This window comes from Scyliorhinus torazame, chromosome 11 (genome assembly GCF_047496885.1).
Source record: "Scyliorhinus torazame isolate Kashiwa2021f chromosome 11, sScyTor2.1, whole genome shotgun sequence".
NCBI lineage: Eukaryota > Metazoa > Chordata > Chondrichthyes > Carcharhiniformes > Scyliorhinidae > Scyliorhinus > Scyliorhinus torazame.
In genome coordinates, this window is record NC_092717.1 from 3,556,329 (window position 1) to 3,571,176 (window position 14,848).

At 47.1% G+C, this 14,848-nt stretch overlaps 1 protein-coding gene across 1 annotated transcript in view; it reads left to right on the forward strand.

The window, feature by feature from the left end:
* Positions 1-14,360, forward strand: part of LOC140386079 (uncharacterized) — a 182,564-nt gene extending 168,204 nt beyond the window's left edge. Inside the window, exon 4 of the mRNA XM_072468657.1 lies at positions 14,260-14,360. Coding sequence (XP_072324758.1) covers positions 14,260-14,360 — 101 coding nt within the window. The remainder of the gene's footprint in view (positions 1-14,259) is intronic.
* Positions 14,361-14,848: the final 488 nt, after the last annotated feature.

Consider the following 14,848-nt stretch of genomic DNA (forward strand, 5'->3'; position numbering starts at 1 on the left):
GACAGGGCATTATTCACAGACAGGGTATTATTCACCGAATGGGTATTATTCACAGACAGGGTATTATTCACAGACGGTATTATTCACAGACAGGGCATTATTCACAGACAGGGCATTATTCACAGACAGGGTATTATTCACAGACAGGGTATTATTCACAGACGGTATTATTCACAGACAGGGTATTATTCACAGACAGGGTATTATTCACAGAATGGGTATTATTCACAGACAGGGCATTATTCACAGACAGGGTATTATTCACCGAATGGGTATTATTCACAGACAGGGTATTATTCACCGAATGGGTATTATTCACAGACAGGGTATTATTCACAGACAGGGTATTATTCACAGACAGGGTATTATTCACAGACAGGGCATTATTCACAGACAGGGTATTATTCACCGAATGGGTATTATTCACAGACAGGGTATTATTCACCGAATGGGTATTATTCACAGACAGGGTATTATTCACAGACAGGGTATTATTCACAGACAGGGTATTATTCACAGACAGGGCATTATTCACAGACAGGGTATTATTCACAGACAGGGTATTATTCACAGACAGGGTATTATTCACAGACGGTATTATTCACAGACAGGGTATTATTCACCGAATGGGTATTATTCACAGACAGGGTATTATTCACAGACAGGGGATTATTCACAGACAGGGTATTATTCACAGACAGGGTATTATTCACAGACGGTATTATTCACAGACAGGGTATTATTCACCGAATGGGTATTATTCACAGACAGGGTATTATTCACAGACAGGGGATTATTCACAGACAGGGTATTATTCACAGACAGGGTATTATTCACAGACGGCATTATTCACAGACAGGGTATTATTCACCGAATGGGTATTATTCACAGACAGGGTATTATTCACAGACAGGGTATTATTCACAGACAGGGTATTATTCACAGACGGTATTATTCACAGACAGGGTATTATTCACCGAATGGGTATTATTCACAGACAGGGTATTATTCACAGACAGGGTATTATTCACCGAATGGGTATTATTCACAGACAGGGTATTATTCACAGACAGGGTATTATTCACAGACGGTATTATTCACAGACAGGGTATTATTCACAGAATGGGTATTATTCACAGACAGGGCATTATTCACAGACAGGGTATTATTCACAGACAGGGTATTATTCACAGACAGGGTATTATTCACAGAATGGGTATTATTCACAGACAGGGCATTATTCACAGACAGGGTATTATTCACCGAATGGGTATTATTCACAGACAGGGTATTATTCACAGACAGGGTATTATTCACAGACAGGGTATTATTCACCGAATGGGTATTATTCACAGACAGGGTATTATTCACAGAATGGGTATTATTCACAGACAGGGTATTATTCACAGACAGGGTATTATTCACAGACAGGGTATTATTCACCGAATGGGTATTATTCACAGACAGGGCATTATTCACAGAATGGGTATTATTCACAGACAGGGTATTATTCACAGACAGGGTATTATTCACAGACAGGGTATTATTCACAGACAGGGTATTATTCACAGACAGGGTATTATTCACCGAATGGGTATTATTCACAGACAGGGTATTATTCACCGAATGGGTATTATTCACAGACAGGGTATTATTCACAGAATGGGTATTATTCACAGACAGGGTATTATTCACAGACAGGGTATTATTCACAGACAGGGTATTATTCACAGACAGGGTATTATTCACAGACATGGTATTATTCACAGACAGGGTATTATTCACCGAATGGGTATTATTCACAGACAGGGTATTATTCACCGAATGGGTATTATTCACAGACAGGGTATTATTCACAGACAGGGGATTATTCACAGACAGGGTATTATTCACCGAATGGGTATTATTCACAGACAGGGTATTATTCACCGAATGGGTATTATTCACAGACAGGGTATTATTCACCGAATGGGTATTATTCACAGACAGGGGATTATTCACAGACAGGGTATTATTCACAGAATGGGTATTATTCACAGACAGGGTATATTCACAGACATGGTATTATTCACAGACAGGGTATATTCACAGACAGGGTATTATTCACAGACAGGGTATTATTCACAGACAGGGTATTATTCACAGACAGGGTATTATTCACAGACAGGGTATTATTCACAGACAGGGTATTATTCACAGACAGGGTATTATTCACAGACAGGGTATTATTCACAGACAGGGTATTATTCACAGACAGGGTATTATTCACAGACAGGGTATTATTCACAGACAGGGTATTATTCACAGACAGGGTATTATTCACAGACAGGGTATTATTCACAGACAGGGTATTATTCACAGAATGGGTATTATTCACAGACAGGGTATATTCACAGACAGGGTATTATTCACAGACAGGGTATTATTCACAGACAGGGTATTATTCACAGACAGGGTATTATTCACAGACAGGGTATTATTCACAGACAGGGTATTATTCACAGACAGGGTATTATTCACAGACAGGGTATTATTCACAGACAGGGTATTATTCACAGAATGGGTATTATTCACAGACAGGGTATATTCACAGACAGGGTATTATTCACAGACAGGGTATTATTCACAGACAGGGTATTATTCACAGACAGGGTATTATTCACAGACAGGGTATTATTCACAGACAGGGGATTATTCACAGACAGGGTATTATTCACAGACAGGGTATATTCACAGACAGGGTATTATTCACAGACAGGGTATTATTCACAGACAGGGTATTATTCACAGACAGGGTATTATTCACAGACAGGGTATTATTCACAGAATGGGTATTATTCACCGAATGGGTATTATTCACAGACAGGGTATTATTCACAGACAGGGTATATTCACAGACAGGGTATTATTCACAGACAGGGTATTATTCACAGACAGGGTATTATTCACAGACAGGGTATTATTCACAGACAGGGTATTATTCACAGACAGGGTATTATTCACAGACAGGGTATTATTCACAGACAGGGTATTATTCACAGACAGGGTATTATTCACAGACAGGGTATTATTCACAGACAGGGTATTATTCACAGACAGGGTATTATTCACAGACAGGGTATTATTCACAGACAGGGTATTATTCACAGACAGGGTATTAATCACAGACAGGGTATATTCACAGACGGTATTATTCACAGACAGGGCATTATTCACAGACAGGGTATTATTCACCGAATGGGTATTATTCACAGACAGGGTATTATTCACAGACAGGGTATTATTCACAGACGGTATTATTCACAGACAGGGTATTATCCACAGACAGGGTATTATCCACAGACAGGGTATTATTCACAGACAGGGTATTATTCACAGACAGGGTATTATCCACAGACAGGGTATTATCCACAGACAGGGTATTATTCACAGACAGGGTATTATTCACAGACAGGGTATTATTCACAGAATGGGTATTATTCACCGAATGGGTATTATTCACAGACAGGGTATTATTCACAGACAGGGTATTATTCACAGACGGTATTATTCACAGACAGGGTATTATTCACAGAATGGGTATTATTCACAGAATGGGTATTATTCACAGACAGGGTATTATTCACAGACAGGGTATTATTCACAGACGGTATTATCCACAGACAGGGTATTATCCACAGACAGGGTATTATTCACAGACAGGGTATTATTCACAGAATGGGTATTATTCACAGACTGGGTATTATTCACAGACAGGGTATTATTCACAGGCAGGGTATTATTCACAGGCAGGGTATTATTCACAGGCAGGGTATTATTCACAGACAGGGTATTATTCACAGACAGGGTATTATTCACAGAATGGGTATTATTCACAGACAGGGTATTATTCACAGGCAGGGCACTATTCACAGACAGGGTATTATTCACAGACAGGGTATTATTCACAGGCAGGGCACTATTCACAGACAGGGTATTATTCATTGATGGGATTATTCACAGACGGTATTATTCACAGACAGGGGATTATTCACAGACAGGGTATTATTCACAGACAGGGTATTATTCACAGAATGGGTATTATTCACAGACAGGGTATTATTCACAGGCAGGGCACTATTCACAGACAGGGTATTATTCACAGACAGGGTATTATTCACAGGCAGGGCACTATTCACAGACAGGGTATTATTCATTGATGGGATTATTCACAGACGGTATTATTCACAGACAGGGTATTATTCACAGACGGTATTATTCACAGGCACGGTATTATTCACAGACATGGTATTATTCACAGACAGGGTATTATTCACAGACAGGGTATTATTCACAGGCAGGGCACTATTCACAGACAGGGTATTATTCACAGACAGGGTATTATTCACAGGCAGGGCACTATTCACAGACAGGGTATTATTCATTGATGGGATTATTCACAGACGGTATTATTCACAGACAGGGGATTATTCACAGACAGGGTATTATTCACAGACAGGGTATTATTCACAGGCAGGGCACTATTCACAGACAGGGTATTATTCATTGATGGGATTATTCACAGACGGTATTATTCACAGACAGGGTATTATTCACAGACAGGGTATTATTCACAGACAGGGTATTATTCACAGGCAGGGCACTATTCACAGACAGGGTATTATTCATTGATGGGATTATTCACAGACGGTATTATTCACAGACAGGGGATTATTCACAGACAGGGTATTATTCACAGACAGGGTATTATTCACAGAATGGGTATTATTCACAGACAGGGTATTATTCACAGACAGGGTATTATTCACAGAATGGGTATTATTCACAGACAGGGTATTATTCACAGACAGGGTATTATTCACAGACAGGGTATTATTCACAGACGGTATTATTCACAGACAGTGTATTATTCACAGAACATGGAACATAGAACATACAGTGCAGAAGCAGGCCATTCGGCCCATCGGGTCTGCACCTATCCACTTAAGCCGTCACTTCCACCCTATCCCAGTAACCCAATAACCCCTCCTAACCTTTTTGGACACGAAGGTCAATTTAGCATAGCCAATCCATCAAACTGTATGTCTTTGGACCGTGGGAAGAAACCGGAGCACCCGGAGGAAACCCACGCAGACACGGGGAGAACGTGCAGACTCCGCACAGACAGTGACCCAAACCAGGAATTGAACCTGGAACCCTGGCGTTGTGAAGCCACAGTGCTAGCCATTTGTGCTACCATGTTGCCCGAACAGACAGGACACCATGGTAGAATAAAACAAAGTGATGACACGATGTTGTAAAAGCAAAACCAGGTTCAGTGATATCACCAGGCTCAGTGACATCACCAGCCTCAGTGACACCACCAGGTTCAATGATATCACCAGGCTCAGTGATATCACCAGGCTCAGTGACATCGCCAGGCTCACTGACATCACCAGGCTCAGTGACATCACCAGGCTCAGTGACATCGCCAGGTTCAGTGATATCACCAGGCTCAGTGACACCACCAGGCTCAGTGACACCACCAGGCTCGGTGACACCACCAGGCTCAGTGACACCACCAGGCTCAGTGACACCACCAGGCACGGTGACATCACCAGGCTCAGTAACATCGCCAGGCTCAGTGACATCGCCAGGCTCACTGACATCACCAGGCTCAGTGATATCACCAGGCTCAGTGATATCAGCAGGCTCAGTGACATCACCAGGCTCAGTGACATCACCAGGCTCAGTGACATCACCAGGCTCAGTGACATCACCAGGCTCAGTGATATCTCCAGGCTCAGTGACATTACCAGGCTCAGTGATATCACCAGGCTTAGTGACATCACCAGGCTCAGTGACATCACCAGGCTCAGTGACATCACATCGCTCAGTGATATCACCAGGCTCAGTGACATCACCAGGCTCAGTGATATCACCAGGCTCAGTGATATCACCAGGCTCAGTGACATCACCAGGCTCAGTGACACCACCTGGTTCAGTGACACCACCTGGCTCAGTGATATCACCAGGCTCAGTGATATCACCAGGCTCAGTGACATCACCAGGCTCAGTGATATCACCAGGCTCAGTGATATCACCAAGCTCAGTGACACCACCTGGTTCGGTGATACCACCTGGCTCAGTGATATCACCAGGCTCAGTGACATCACCAGGCTCAGTGACATCGCCAGGCTCACTGACATCACCAGGCTCAGTGATATCAGCAGGCTCAGTAACATCACCAGGCTCAGTGATTTCTCCAGGTCCAGGCTCAGTGACATCACCAGGCTCAGTGATATCACCAGGCTTAGTGACATCACCAGGCTCAGTGACCTCACCAGGCTCAGTGACATCACATGGCTCAGTGATATCACCAGGCTCAGTGATATCACCAGGCTCAGTGACATCACCAGGCTCAGTGATATCACCAAGCTCAGTGACACCACCTGGTTCAGTGACACCACCTGGCTCAGTGATATCACCAGGCTCAGTGACATCACCAGGCTCAGTGATATCACCACGCTCAGTGATATCACCAGGCTCAGTGATATCACCAGGCTTAGTGACACCACCAGGCTCAGTGACACCGCCAGGCTCAGTGACACCACCAGGCTCAGTGACTTCGCAAGGCTCAGTGACATCACCAGGCTCAGTGACATCGCCAGGCTCAGTGACATCGCCAGGCTCAGTGACATTGCCAGGCTCAGTGACATCACCAGGCTCAGTGATATCACCAGGCTCAGTGACATCACCAGGCTCAGTGATATCGCCAGGCTCAGTGACATCGCCAGGCTCAGTGATATCACCAGGCACAGTGACATCACCAGGCTCAGTGACATCACCAGGTCCAGGCTCAGTAACATCATCAGGCTCAGTGACATCACTAGGCTCAGTGATATCACCAGGCTCAGTGACATCACCAGGCTCAGCGACATCACCAGGCTCAGTGACATCACCAGGCTCAGTGACATCGCCAGGCTGAGTGACATCACCAGGCTCAGTGCCATCGCCAGGCTCAGTGACATCACCAGGCTCAGTGATATCACCAGGCTCAGTGATATCACCAGGTCCAGGCTCAGTGACACCACCAGGTTCAGTGATATCACCAGGCTCAGTGACATCACCACGTCCAGGCTCAGCGATATCACCAGGCTCAGTGACATCACCAGGCTCAGTGATATCACCAGGCTCAGTGACACCACCAGTCTCAGTGATATCACCAGATCCAGGCTCAGTGATATCACCAGGCTCAGTGATATCACCAGGTCCAGGCTCAGTGACATCACTAGGCTCAGTGATATCACCAGGCTTAGTGACACCACCAGTCTCAGTGACTTCGCAAGGCTCAGTGACATCATCAGGCTCAGTGACATCACCAGGCTCAGTGATATCACCAGGCTCAGTGATATCACCAGATCCAGGCTCAGTGACATCGCCAGGCTCAGTGACATCGCCAGGCTCACTGACATCACCAGGCTCAGTGATATCAGCAGGCTCAGTTATATCACCAGGCTCAGTTGTATCTCCAGGTCCTGGCTCAGTGACATCACCAGGCTCAGTGATATCACCAGGCTTAGTGACATCACCAGGCTCAGTGACATCACCAGGCTCAGTGACATCACATGGCTCAGTGATATCACCAGGCTCAGTGATATCACCAGGCTCAGTGACATCACCAGGCTCAGTGATATCACCAGGCTCAGTGATATCACCAGGCTCAGTGACATCACCAGGCTCAGTGACATCACCAGGCTCAGTGATATCACCAGGCTCAGTGATATCACCAGGCTCTGTGATATCACCAGGCTCAGTGACATCACCAGGCTCAGTTATATCACCAGGCTCAGTGATATGACCAGGCTCAGTGATATCACCAGGCTCAGTGACACCACCTTGCTCAGTGACATCGCCAGGCTCAGTGACACCACCAGGCTCAGTGACTTCGCAAGGCTCAGTGACATCACCAGGCTCAGTGACATCGCCAGGCTCAGTGACATCGCCAGGCTCAGTGACATTGCCAGGCTCAGTGACATCACCAGGCTCAGTGATATCGCCAGGCTCAGTGACATCGCCAGGCTCAGTGACATCGCCAGGCTCAGTGACATTGCCAGGCTCAGTGACATCACCAGGCTCAGTGATATCACCAGGCTCAGTGACATCGCCAGGCTCAGTGACATCACCAGGCTCAGTGACATCACCAGGCTCAGTGACATCACCAGGTCCAGGCTCAGTGACATCACCAGGCTCAGTGACATCACCAGGCTCAGTGATATCACCAGGCTCAGTGACATCACCAGGCTCAGTGATATCACCAGGCTCAGTGACATCACCAGGCTCAGTGATATCACCAGGCTTAGTGACATCACCAGGCTCAGTGACATCACCAGGCTCAGTGACATCACCAGGCTCAGTGATATCACCAGGCTCAGTGATATCACCAGGCTCAGTGATATCACCAGGCTCTGTGATATCACCAGGCTCAGTGACATCACCAGGCTCAGTTATATCACCAGGCTCAGTGACATCACCAGGCTCAGTGATATCACCAGGCTTAGTGACATCACCAGGCTCAGTGACATCACCAGGCTCAGTGATATCACCAGGCTTAGTGACGCCACCAGGCTCAGTGACGCCACCAGGCTCAGTGACACCACCAGGCTCAGTGACATCGCCAGGCTCAGTGACATCGCCAGGCTCAGTGACATTGCCAGGCTCAGTGACATCACCAGGCTCAGTGATATCACCAGGCTCAGTGACATCGCCAGGCTCAGTGACATCGCCAGGCTCAGTGACATCGCCAGGCTCAGTGACATTGCCAGGCTCAGTGACATCACCAGGCTCAGTGATATCACCAGGCTCAGTGACATCACCAGGCTCAGTGACATCACCAGGCTCAGTGACATCACCAGGCTCAGTGACATCACCAGGCTCAGTGACATCACCAGGCTCAGTGACATCACCAGGCTCAGTGACATCACCAGGCTCAGTGATATCACCAGGCTCAGTGACATCACCAGGCTCAGTGACATCACCAGGCTCAGTGACATCACCAGGCTCAGTGACATCACCAGGCTCAGTGACATCACCAGGTCCAGGCTCAGTGACATCACCAGGCTCAGTGATATCACCAGGCTCAGTGACATCACCAGGCTCAGTGATATCACCAGGCTCAGTGACATCACCAGGCTCAGTGATATCACCAGGCTTAGTGACATCACCAGGCTCAGTGACATCACCAGGCTCAGTGACATCACCAGGCTCAGTGATATCACCAGGCTCAGTGACATCACCAGGCTCAGTGATATCACCAGGCTCAGTGACATCACCAGGCTCAGTGATATCACCAGGCTCAGTGACATCACCAGATTCAGGTTCAGTGACGTCAGCAGATCCTGAAATAAGTGGATTTTTAAATGATGAATGTCATCAAATTAAGAACTAGAAGACAAATGAAAGATACCACGCAGAATCTTTTACAAATTCTGGACATTGCAAAATGTTTCACAGCCAATGAATGATTAGGTGAAGTGCAGTCACTTATATTATCGGTAGTCAAATTATGCACAGTATGATCCCACAAACCAAAATGAGATAGATGCCCAGGGGGCAGCAGGGTAGCACGGTGGTTAGCACAATTGCTTCACAGCTCCAGGGTCCCAGGTTCGATTCCGGCTTGGGTCACTGTCTGTGCTGAGTCTGCACATCCTCCCCGTCTCTGCGTGGGTTTCCTCCGGGTGCTCCGGTTTCCTCCCACAGTCCAAAGATGTGCCGGTTAGGTGGATTGGCCGTGTTAAATTGCCCTTAATGTCCAAAATTGCCCTTAGTGTTAGGTGGGGTTACTGGGTTATGGGGAAGGGGTGGAGGTGTGTGCTTGGGTAGGGTGCTCTTGCCAAGAGCCGGTGCAGACTCGATGGGCCGAATGGCCTCCGTCTGCACTGTAAATTCTATGGTCTATTTTATTGTTGTTGGTTGGAGATCAATGTTGGCCCCAGGCAGAGTTGACCATGAGCAGTTCCAGAGCAATTGATAAGTGAATCAGGGTTGACATCGCTCTGAGATGAGTACAATGTTAATACATTTTTGCAGCATGGATGTCAAAATAACTCAGATGCAATGTGTACTCCGTAAAAGCAAAGATTGGGGAAAGCAGTGTATATTTGACAGACACTCCCTGCGCTGTTTGATATTTCTTTTTTCTTTTCTATATAATACAGGCCAGCAAATCCATTGCCTCAAAGTCTGCTGACACTTTTGAGAATGGGACTGATTTCTGGGAAACGTTAAAAGATAATAAAAATGAACAATAATGGCACTTACACAAGTTTATACAAGCAAGTTACTGAGGTTAACATGTGGAGTGTAAGAATCAAAGAGTTCTGTCACTGGGTTTGGGGGTTAGCAATGAGCTCTGGGACTCTTCAAGATCTATCACTGAATGCCCAATCCAAACAGTTGATAAAAGCATTAGTCGAATTCTGTCCCATTTATCTTGGTGTGCTGCTAATTTCATCGTCAGCGAGTCCTACAACTTGCATCCCTCAGAAAGAAGCAATTACTGTCATTTGAGTTGAGGCAGGGATTAATGTTAAACTCGGAGTCGCAGATAGCACCCTTGAACTGTGAGCAAGTACGGAGAGATCCCACTCCATTTCTAAACAGCTCTTTGCACCTCACCCAGCACGTGCCAATGCTGCCTGTCAGTCCTGATGATAACATCACAGACACTTCACCTACCACCTCCTCTCTGTTTGCACTGCCAGAACCCCAGGGATTAAAGCAAAGACTCTCTCCTGAACACAACGCTGAGCTGGGGGTTGAAAGTAACCAGCTGGCCAACCCCAGCCCCTACTTGATGTGTAAACACGAGGTAAGCAGAATGCTTACTTGCTGCTGTGCCAGTTTATATCAGATGGCTACTGGATTAGAGAGCCATGACTGGATTAATACTGCCAAGGACCTAAGTTCGAATCCCATCTATCTTGCTAGCTGAAGTGCTGGAATTCAGATTTTTTAAATGATCTGGATATTAAAAACACTGGATTTGTAGAGACTCTGTGCCAAATAGTTTCTGCTCTGCACAAACCTCCTGTCACTCCTCATTATCTCACCCGATCAGCAAATCGTTAGGAAGCACTTGTCGACACAAAGGGTGGGAATGTTAGGACCCCCTCGTCCATAACTGACAATGGCTACTTGATCACGTGTTCATTTTGAATCCAAAACTGCTAGATTTTGTTATTTAAAGTGCTGTGTATTCATAGTGATTTCTTACCAGCAGCATTGAAACTGAACGGGGCACTTTAAGGTAACGCATGCGCGACGTCATCGGAGGTGACGCCATTCACCATTTGCGCGGGTTAACTGCCTGGACCGAATACACCTCCTTCGTAAAGTTCCTGAGTTTGTTGAACCTCCATTGCCTCCTAGCCTCAATCCTGCAAACGGCAGCATGGTAGCACAGTGGTTAGCCCTGTTGCTTCACAGCTCCAGGGTTCCAGGTTCGATTCCCCGCTGGGTCACTGTCTGTGCGGAGCCTGCACGTTCTCCCCGTGTCTGCGTGGGTTTCCTCCGGGTGCTCCGGTTTCCTCCCACAAGTCCCGAAAGACGTGCTTGTTAGGTGAATTGGACATTCTGAATTCTCCCTCTGTGTACCTGAACAGGCGCCGGGATGTGGCGACTAGGGGCTTTTCACAGTAACTTCATTGCAGTGTTAATGTAGGCGTACTTGCGACAATAAAAATTATGATAAAAACGGCAACGCAGAAAGAAACTGGCAACGAGGGAGTCAAACAAGACTTGCAGCGACCAGCAGGAAGAAAGAATTAGTCGAGAAATTGAGCTTTGAAGAGAAGTTCTCCACCTGCTCCAATCCCGAACGAACCCGGAACAAATTTGGTCACAATTACTGCAGCAACAGATGTGTAGCTGGGGGAGTTTTAAAACAAGGGGAAATGGCCGAAGCTCAGATTATGCTTTGTTTTAAGAGAGGAAAAACAAGTTAGTGCTCAAAATCCACGGCATATTGTGCACACGCAGATCCTTCCACTGAGAGAAAATGGCAAGTGTTTGTGGCACCTTGGGACCATTTGATGAGAGTACAGAGCTATGGAGCTCGTATACAGAACACTTTGACTATTTGTTATGAGCTAACAAGATAGTGGAGGATATAAAAATTCCCACATTCCTGAGCAGAGTGGGTAAGAAACAGAGAAACATTTAACCTCCCCAGGAGTCTGGTGCAGCCGGAAAAGCCAGGCATAAAGACGCACAAAGAAATAATCACAACTTTGCAGGCTCGCTAATCACTAAAATCTTTAATTATTGCAGAAAGGTTTAGAATCGAGAAGAGGGGAATTGATTGCACAATTTGTGGCTACGTTGAAAAGACTGGCAGAGCACTGTGAGTTCGGGGATGTATTAAACAATACAATCTGGGACAGACTGGTCTGTGGTTTGAGGAGCGGAGCAATTTCTTTTTTTAAAAATATTTTTTATTAAGGTTTTTTAACAACACAATTTTTCCCCTTACAAACAGTAACCCCCCCCCCCCCCCACCCCCGTAACAAAATAACGCAAATTCTCCCTGAGCAAGATATATAGATGGCAAGATGGTATATTTACATAGCTTTATACACTGGCTCTTGGCCACACGTACCGTTTCCCCCCACCCTCCATGCTATCTCCCGCTCGTCCATCCCCTCAAACAGTCTCTCATTCCCCCCTTCCCCCCCCCTCCCCCCCAGGGTTGCTGCTGCTGCTGATCGACCTTCTTCTAACGCTCCGCGAGATATTCTAGGAACGGTTGCCACCACCTGTCAAACCCCTGTGCAGACCCTCTCAAAGCAAACTTAATTCTCTCCAATTTTATGAACCCCGCCATGTCGTTAATCCAGGCCTCCAGGCTAGGGGGCTTCGCCTCCTTCCACATTAGCAAGATCCTTCGCCGGGCTACTAGGGACACAAAGGCCAGAATGCCGGCCTCTTTCGCCTCCTGCACTCCCGGCTCGTCCACTACTCCAAATATTGCTAGCCCCCAGCTTGGCTTGACCCGGACTTTCACCACCTGGGATATTACTCCCGCCACTCCTCTCCAGAACCCCTCCAGTGCCGGGCATGACCAAAACATACGGACATGGTTCGCCGGACTCCCTGAACATCTTTCACATCTATCCTCTACCCCAAAGAACCTACTCAGCCTCGCCCTCGTCAAATGCGCTCTGTGAACCACCTTAAATTGTATCAGGCTGAGCCTGGCACACGAGGAGGAGGAATTAACCCTACCCAGGGCGTCGGCCCACAGACCTTCCTCAATCTCCTCCCCCAGCTCCTCCTCCCATTTACCTTTCAGTTCTTCTACTAGCGCTTCCCCCTCTTCTTTCATCTCTTGGTATATTTCCGATAACTTGCCCTCCCGACCCATACCCCTGAGATCACCCTATCTTGAACTTCTTGTGCCGGGAGCAACGGGAATTCCCTCACCTGTCGCCTCACAAAAGCCCTCACCTGCATATATCTAAATGCATTTCCCGGGGGTAACTCAAATTTCTCCTCCAGAGCCCCTAGGCTCGCAAACGTCCCGTCGATGAACAGGTTCCCCATTCTTCTTATCCCCGCCCGATGCCAGCCTTGGAACCCCCCGTCCATCTTCCCCGGGACAAACCGGTGGTTACCCCTAATCGGGGACCACACCGATGCTCCCATTGCACCCCTGTGTCTTCTCCACTGGCCCCAGATCTTTAGCGTTGCCGCCACCACCGGGCTCGTGGTATACTTTGTCGGCGAGAGCGGCAGCGGTGTCGTCACCAACGCCCCCAGGCTCGTTGCTTTACAGGACGCCATCTCCATCCTCTTCCATGCCGCCCCCTCTCCCTCCATGACCCACTTGCGGATCATCGCCACATTTGCTGCCCAGTAGTAACTCTCTCGGGTTGGCAGCGCCAACCCTCCTCGGTCCCTGTTGCGTTCCAAGAACCCTCTCCTAACCCTCGGGGTCTTATTTGCCCACACATACCCCATAATACTCCTACCTACTCTCTTGAAAAAGCCCTTGGTGATCACGATGGGAAGGCACTGAAACACGAACAAAAACCTCGGAAGGACCACCATTTTGACCGACTGCACCCTACCCGCCAACAAGAGCGGGAGCATGTCCCATCTTTTAGAGTCCTCCTCCATTTTCTCCACCACCCTCGTCAAATTCAGTTTATGTAGGGCCCCCCAACTTCTGGCTATCTGGATCCCCAGATACCGAAAACTCCTCTCCGCCCTCCTCAGCTGTATCGGAGCAATTTCAAACCACAAGCAAGCTGACTTTAATGAAAGCTTTGGAAGTTGCTGTGTCAATGGTGCGAGCAGCCAAAGAAGTGGGCATGTGAGTTCAAACACAAGGATTCACAAAATGTCGGCCGAAACGTGAACAGACTTGTCATAGACGTGTGGAGACTGGACACTCAGCAACAGGTTGTTGCTGTTAGGATACCATCTGCAGAAATTGTGGAAGGAAGGGCCACATTAAGCATGCTTGTTGGAAAAAGAAGCAAGCTTCGGGCAAAAGTAGCAAAAAGGAAGAGCCGAATGAAGCAACTGGCAAACAGGAGAAAGGGAAAGTGTCCATGTAGCACAATGAAGCTGGAGAAGAGACTCGACTCACAGTCTGAGGGCCAGTTGTCATTGAATGTGTTAGTCATTGCTGATGTGATGAATATATACTGGGTCACTCCACTGCTGGATGAACAGCTGGTAAAGATGGAGGTGGGCACTGGGGCAGCAGACTCATTGGTGCCAGAGACTGTCTACAAGGAAAGGCTCCGACAAATCCTTCGAAAGATGTGTTGAAAACTTACACTGGGGAAGTGTTTCCGTT